Source organism: Empidonax traillii, unplaced genomic scaffold (assembly GCF_003031625.1).
Source record: "Empidonax traillii isolate 1590-97213 ecotype Southwest subspecies unplaced genomic scaffold, ASM303162v1 scaffold597:size822913, whole genome shotgun sequence".
Lineage (NCBI taxonomy): Eukaryota > Metazoa > Chordata > Aves > Passeriformes > Tyrannidae > Empidonax > Empidonax traillii.
The window spans coordinates 134,266-142,012 of NW_020955790.1; the positions used below are offsets into that span (position 1 = coordinate 134,266).

The 7,747-nt window shown below is 40.5% G+C and overlaps 1 protein-coding gene across 2 annotated transcripts; it reads right to left on the bottom strand.

Moving 5' to 3' along the window:
• Nucleotides 1-1,031: 1,031 nt before the first annotated feature.
• LOC114064945 (transmembrane protein 14C-like) lies at nucleotides 1,032-7,079 on the bottom strand. Of its 2 annotated transcripts, none has more exons than XM_027898440.1 (5): nucleotides 6,740-7,079; nucleotides 6,199-6,282; nucleotides 3,794-3,895; nucleotides 1,822-1,909; nucleotides 1,032-1,627 (listed from the first exon to the last, which is right to left on the bottom strand). In XM_027898440.1, the coding sequence occupies exons 2-5, from the start codon at nucleotides 6,272-6,274 to the stop codon at nucleotides 1,570-1,572; spliced, it is 324 nt and encodes a 107-aa protein (XP_027754241.1). In that variant the 5' UTR covers nucleotides 6,275-6,282; nucleotides 6,740-7,079; the 3' UTR covers nucleotides 1,032-1,569. The 2 variants fall into 2 exon arrangements, with proteins under 2 accessions (XP_027754241.1, XP_027754240.1); XM_027898439.1 differs by lacking the exon at nucleotides 6,740-7,079 and adding an exon at nucleotides 6,503-6,626.
• Nucleotides 7,080-7,747: the final 668 nt, after the last annotated feature.

A 7,747-nucleotide genomic window follows, 5' to 3' on the forward strand; every position in this document is an offset into this window, starting at 1 on the left:
ATGTGCAATAGAGGGCCTGGATCTTCAACCTGGGAAATGAGGATTTGATAAACATTAACTCTCTTCTTCTCCCATTTCTATCATGTATTGAAGTTCTGTAGACATGATTAAACTCCAAGCTGTTGAATTCTGATCACCCAGTCTGTGTATTGTAAAACCAGTTTCCTGCTACTGAACCTTGTTAAAAAATCTGTACTCATTTCAGCTTGTGCTGACAGCTGATACTGTAAGAAATATTAACCTAACATTTTTATTTTCAGAGTGTGCTTTAAACAGAGTAGCCTTAATTTAAGAATTATTTTAACAATTGATTTCCTAAAAATAACTAAATTACTTTCCAAAATTTACATCCCTATAGAAGCTGACTCGCAGCATGAAGTGCCACTGAAGTCATGGCATAGCCACAGTGAATTTAATGCAAAAGTAATTATCTCAATTTACATGAATTATGAACTCTTAGTGGAGAAATCTAAAAACCCAAACACTGAAACCTACATAGTAAAAATAGGAAAGAAAACTTTTAGAATTAGCTAACAATCAGTCTAAAAGCATGAGCACTCTGGAGAAAGGACACTAATGTCTTTAATTCTTGAATGGCTCTAGAAAATTCTGTATTAGGGATGGAATTTTCTATTCAGTTACATGGGGAGATTCAGAAACATAAAAATGTAATTACAAAACATCTGTTGGATTTTGCTTACAGCATGCTCAAAAGAGACTACGATTTAACTGGGACTAGAATTTCAGACATACTTTTACATGTTTTTAGTGTTGCTCCCTGGAGATTCATCCTGCACAATCAGGTTGTTTACAGATTAAGTGCCTGGAAACAAGAGAGGTTACAATATGAAATACACTAAAATGTTAATGAAGGCCCCTAATTTAATCTTTTGCCCCCACATTTATAAAGTCATTTTGGAAGACAGCACTTGGATACTAAGAGTTCACTGCAAAGACTTCCACCGAGAAGAAAACAAGGTAAAAATATCCCCCATGCCCAAATCACAGAAATGATACAAAACCACACCAAATAAAGGTTTGTAATAGAATTTACTTGTACAAAAGCAACATTTTAGCATAATTTCAGAATAAAAATGTAAGATCTGTTTGGTGTTATGCAGATGTGGTGTATCAACTCAGATGCAACAGGTAAAGCATGCTGTAATACTAAGTACAAAAGCTTTGAGATACACTGTTGTATTTAGCAAATTACTCCCAGTGCCTCTTTGTGGTTATTTTCTTAATTACAGGTTTGGTCTGCTTCATTTATGTCAGCAAAATATTTTGGAATATAAAAACTGGAAGTGTTAAAATACACTGATTCATATCTGGAAAAATCAAACCCAGGACCCGTTTCTCTCTGGACACAAATAGGTCTACCTGATCACTGAAACAAATGTATATAAACGAAAGTTTATAAACTATCTGTCCCATCATTGTACTCCCCTTTATATAAAAAAAGGCAAAAAATGCCTTGATATAGAAAATTGTTCCATCTTCATGCTTCTGAATTTATGCAACCTCTTTATCAGGTTTCCTTATCCAGATATTAGGCTGTAAAATGATCAGCTACTTCTCCTGGGGCTTTTCCAACATCTTCAGTGCTAATCTTCCAACCATTAGCAAACTGCATAAGGGGAAAAAACACATAATTAAACAATTACAACAATTTGTTAATACACTTCCAAATACTTCCCATGTAACTGGTGCAAAGGAACAAAAAAGATACATAAAATATGACTCATTCCATTTCAGTTTAATTAAGCAAATAAGAAATCACACACAGGAGGTTAAAAAAAAAAAAAGGATATTGTGTTGTACCTGACACCAGCAATTAGCCCCGCAGGCATGAATTTTCTGGAGTTGTAAAATCTTGTTCCCATGATGGCAGACAGTGTTCCAGATGTAACTTAAATGAGAGATTGTACAGTCCAGTCAGCAGATACATGCATGTGAGAGACATAATAGAATTAAAAACTAACAGTGAGATGTAGCAGCACCAAGTAAAAAGTGAAACGGTTATTTCACTTGGTGGACTACAGTGGACTAAGAGAGTTAATAAATTGTGTAAATTTTGGAATGCCTCAGTACGTAAACAGTATTCTACATCAAGTTCTAGCAGACAGCACACTCCATATGGTTCTGCACACAAGCCTCAGATTTCTTTTTGCAAAATGTGCACTTTTTGAGGCTGGATATAATTCATGATACACTGCTCACTCCTTCCCTGTGCACAGGCAAATCACTAAACTTATGCATCTAATTCCCCCACTTCTCATAAAAGGGAGGGAGCGTTTTCATGTCTAACTTGTAGTAATGTTCTGAGAATGAACTAATTTATGTTTCAAAAGACTTCAAAAGGGAAGTGTGCTATGCATTACCAAGCCATTTCAGTCCTGCACCTCCTTCCATTAAGATGAGAGTTAAATCTACTGTCCCTGACCACTTGACAAAGAGACGGGAAACAGGTAGTTTCATTGAGCCAGTAAAGCAGAAAGAGCAGTCCCTGGAACACTGTATATCAAAGAAAGACTGAATACTAAGAAAACTGTAAGAAAAACCTATTGATGAAATCCTTAGCATTAGCATCCACCTGCTACCCAGTGGTGACAGCTACGATCACTATGTTCCAACTCTTTTATCTTCTATCATTGTTTCTGCAGGACCCAGCTCATCTTCAGTCCTAGCCATGGCATGCCCCTTCCCTAACACCACTCCAAATGCTGTCACTGACATCTAGTAATGTCATGTGAGGAAATATATGAGACTGGGATCACAGTCTGACACACGATAAAACCAAAATATTTTAGCATTCAGATGCTTCAAGCTCTAATTACTAGGCAGTCTTCAAAATACGCACAACTCACAATGTAATTTTGTCTAAAGCAGAATTGAACACACCTTCTCCAAAAACTTCAGAGGAAAAGACCTCATATGCTACTGAGTTAGAGAAATGTATCTGACTGCCTCTGACAATTGGGAAAACACTTGGTATCACTTTTCTTAAGCTTGCTGTATTTGCAGTTTATTCCAGTTACTCAGGCTTGACCATGCACAGCTTTGGGCCTGTCCAGTAGATGTGGAAGCCTGCAAACAGGACTGCCTGTGAACACAACTGAAGTGGAGAGAAGTGCTGGGCCTTCCCCTTTCACTCCTGACTTTCATGTACCAAAGAGCCAGATGCTATGTCACCGCTTCACTGAAAAAATGCTGTAGTTGGTGTCAGCTCTTTAAACACTGGCTAAGCAGTAACTCTCCACAGTCAGCTTCTCAAATCAGGAGGAAGGGAAGCTCCAATTCTGAGAAGAAGGAAGAATAAGCTGCATTACTGAAGCTTACTTTTCTGTTAAATCCCCCCCAGGCATGCAATGCCTTTGTCATTCCGCATATTTGTCATATATAAAAATAAGCCAATCACAATCCTCTGTCCTTTTCAGTGGTAATAAAATAACCTGCTAGTAGTACAGGCAGTCTACTGGGGAATCCAACTTCCCCAAATGCTCCAGCCTACTGTGGGATGCTCAAAGTAGGATTCAGTCAGAAAGAGGACACAGAGAGGTCGGACATCCATTTACTAACACTTTCCTAGCACTACGATCCCTCAAACACATCAGTACCAGACAGATTAATGTTGGCAGCCACCTGTGCAGTGAAGTTTAAAGACTGGACTGAATTTATATATGTAACACCATCCATTTAACTCTTCTGAAAAGACTTTTAGGAACTAATTTTAAATATCCAGTTATTTGAGGGTAAGTATAATCCCGTTTAAGTAAAATTTTAAATTACTTACTCAGAGAAAGCCAAATATTACTTGGATTCTGTGAGAGCTGATAAGCACCCAATCCAGCCAAACCCCCAAAGAAAAGGCCAGCAGCTAGTGATGGAACACTGCCTGAATAAGTAAAAGATAATGCATTTATTAGAAACTTAAAAATGAACTTGCTCATCAGCTTATCTGTTTTGTAAAATATCAGCAATAACAACAACAAAAAAAAGGCATTCATTATTCATTTTATAAAGAAGATTAGAGAAGGTTTTTTTTTTCTTTTAGGACATTGAGACCATGTTGATCAGCACCAAAGCCCAGATGAAATACTCTTGCATAAGATACAAATAGCATTAGCATTTAGTTCTTCAACAGCAAAGCCATTAATATATTTATATTGGAAAGAACTGTGAGAAAAACAATAGAATTGGTGTTTTCCTAATGCAAACTGAAGCACGTTGTTTTAAAACAATAATATCAAAATTTCTAGAGAGGTAGTAAAGTAGATGGATTAAATAGTAAGGATTTAAGAGTGAGAAAAAAGGACATGTGGACTGAATTGGCCAGGAGGGCATTCAGATAAATAAAGAGTTGCCAAAGAGGAAGGTGAGGAATGGAGATCGTATCTCTTAAATATACCTGAGATCTGATCCAAAGGTAACTGCAGACTTTGGAAGAAGGTTCCCTGGACTAACCTAAACTTTGAAACAGGTCCTTGGTACAAAGCTACCAGAAAATAAAGGATACCACATTTAAGCCACATTTAAGTTGATTTATAGAATACACCAAGTAATGAAGTGGCATGATCATTGTGAGTGGTGAATATCCTCAATAAGGCTCATGGAGAATTAAGGACTTAATGTTACTGAGGGTGGTTCTTTTTATATTCCACTTTTCAGGTCACCTTTAAAAGACTTGAGAGTAAAAAGCTAAGCTGATAAAGATCTCTCAGTGTTACAGGAGGACTGCATATTGCTGCCAGAAAGTAATCACTTTTCAGTCATCAACAAGGTTGCTGTAATATTACTTTAAATCCTGCTTTTGGTATAAAAAAGCATGAGGCAAAAATGATAGAAAGCACCTGATACTCTTGTACACGTGCAAGGAAAAGATGCACATTGTAATAAGTGGCTGCTTTGTACATAATACAGTTTAGCAATCAACATGTGGTAGCTACAATTCTTTCCACAAGCCTGGGAGTCAAGAAACATCCCCCATTATCCATGAATTTTACCTTGAGGCATTGTTTAAGCAGCATGGCATATACACTTACTAGGACAAACACATCACCTCTGGCTCAAGAAGTTCCTGAGTCTCAAAACACAAGGACCCAGAGAACTTACTAAATGAAGACAGAAAAACAATCAATCAATCAATCAGTCAATCACTCTCCCTTTGATTGCTCTGTTCTCATACTCTTCCCAAGGCACCTACTGCTGTCTACTGTCTGTGTGGGTAAATAGACCTGGTTGTAAAAGAACAGATCAGATCATCATCTTAGGTCTATGGATGAAAGTTCCATTTTCTTTTGGTTTCTCTAAGTTATTATTAATGACATAATGTAGTTTTTTTTCTCTCCAGAACTCACCATATGAGTTTCTGTTCCCCCTTCAAAAATCCTGTGACCTGGATTCCCCTGCCTCAGCATGACCATCTGGGACCAGAGGGCATGAAGGACTCCTGCCATTCCATAATGGCCTCAGAGAAACACAGATGCAATTAGTTACTGGGAAGATTCTTACTGACTTCAGGAGTGCCCCCTCCTATCATAAAACCTAAGACAGCTTAGGGATTTTCAAGGCTGAAAGAGACAGTGCTGCAGGAATTAAGCTTCAGTTCTGTCTGGAGGAGGGCTGACTCAGGAAAAGGCCAGGAAATGAAAACAGTGGGTCAGAGGGTAAGCTTATGATGCAGAGCCCAGGAAAGGAACAAGTTGAAGGGCTGATTTGGATTGTTCAGCTCTGCTTGGAGAAAAGATCCTTCTGAAAGCTCTCTACAGCTTGCAGGATACTGTTATCGTCAAAGATTAAAATGGGAATAAATCTCAAAGGGGGGAAAAAATTGTGATTTATGTCATTTGAAGATACAGAACACTTATAGAATGCTTATATTTTAAACAGGAGGGGAAAAGCCTTTCTGAAGCAAACTTATGTCAGTTCACTCAAAGAGCACAATGCAGAAGCAAGATATCAGCATCCACCAGAAAGCAGATTGTGGGCTTATCTGCCCAGAGCACCAGCTCAACCCAAAATCCACCACTCCCCAACAGCAGCAAGTTATCAGCACATGGCACAAACTGATAAATTTCACATCTGCGCCAACTTCGAGCGAGAAGCCTTTCGTAAAAAGCCGCCCAGCTCACACCAAGTAATTGGGGGGAGGGAGGGGGAAGAGAGAATGGGAGACAGAAGCATCTTCCTGGTCCGTACCTGCTTTTGCATAGCCAATGAGCCCTCCTGATGTCACCAGGGCGGCGTAGCCAAAGCCGAACCAGTCCACTGCCATGCCGAAAACTGGAACAGAAAATCGATCAGCATCTCTTAACCTTTTAATTTTTTTTTTTTTTTGGGGGGGCGAGGGAGGGGAGCAGAAGGGGAGGGAAGAAGCATTTTGCCGGGGCAGGCTTTTCTAGGAGCAAGGCCTGCCTAAAGCCTAAGCCCTGAACCCAGGAGAGGAAACCCGATTGTTGGGAAGGCAGCCCTGGGGGGTGACAGGGATGCTGCGGGGTCTCACCTGCCCGATGGCCCCGCTCCGCAGCAATTGGGGGCGGAGCAGGCGGCGGAAGGGGAGGTGGAGGAGCCACGCACCGCCCAAAACTTCCCTTTTCCGGCTGTTCTGGGAGAAGGGTTTAAAAAAAAAAACCCCAAAGGCAAAAAGCAACCGGCCAAAAACCTACCCAAGAGGAAGGGTAAGGGTGGGTCCCACGTCCCGGGGTTGCGGAGGAGAAGGCGGTGGTGTTTTCCCACTTACCTGCGGAGCTCCCGGGAACTGCCCCGGCACGACGGGAGGGGGATATCGAGGATGCCCGAGCAAGCCCTGGTGCATAAGAATGAGGAGAGACTTCAGTGCAGACCAGGGTTTGTGCTCTTGTTCGGTGAGGGGCATAACAGCAGTCCTGTGCACCCAATCCCTCCTGGCCCTATTCCAGAAATGGGGTTATGTGGTACAGCTGAGAGTTTGGGGCCGGGCTTTGGTGTGGCATGAGCCACAACTCCAGGCAACCTACACGCTGCGTCTCGCTTTGATCCCTAATTTCAGTATAGCTCCTTCATGGAAGATGTAGAGGACTTCCATAACCTTTAAACTGTAAGCAAGTGCAACAAGAAAAGGAATCTTCTGCTTCAGAAGCTTTGCAACAGTGGGAGATGGAAAACATCTTGTAAAGAAAATGTTTTGCCTTTTTTTTTTTTTTTTAATCTGGAAAAAATGTAGAGATGTTTATAACTGCCTACAAAGATAAACCCTTTCTCTTTTCCAAACTGGCTTTCTTCACATAAGTGGTGCTGCGTGATTTATTCCAGTTGTTCCTGCACTTAATCTCCCATGGACACTTAACAATATGGAAAGAAAAAGCACTCTTCAACCCAGGCCCCTGAGCTGAGGAGCTTCAGTTACTCTTCATAATAGAAGACACAAAACAGGCCTATGCTTTCTGCAAAATGCAGCTTTCTTCAGCTGCATTTCAAACTTCTCCATCTTTATGAATTAGACTAATGTTCATAAATGAGGGAGCAGTTTAATTCCTTTGTTGGCCTAAGTGATTTAAATAGAAACCTCCTCTCTCCCTCGAAAGTCACAACCAACACACATCTAAACTACACTGGATGGGGTTCCCTTTTCAGTTCAAGCTGTGTGATAGCTATGAGGTTCAAGCTTCACTGGGCTCTGCTTTGTAATCCAGGACAGGGGTTCCCCAAGAGGAGGAAGCAGGAAAACTGGAAGAAATCCACAGCTGCTGGAGCTACTGAACTCACCTGG

Coding starts and splice junctions, on each gene's coding strand:
- LOC114064945 (XM_027898440.1), bottom strand. CDS start 6,274: ATGGCAGTGGACTGGTTCGGCTTTGGCTACGCCGCCCTGGTGACATCA. Junction 1,910..3,793: donor TAATATTTGGCTTTCTCTGA/GTAAGTAATTTA, acceptor CTCTCATTTAAG/TTACATCTGGAACACTGTCT. Junction 1,628..1,821: donor GGGCTAATTGCTGGTGTCAG/GTACAACACAAT, acceptor CCCCTTATGCAG/TTTGCTAATGGTTGGAAGAT.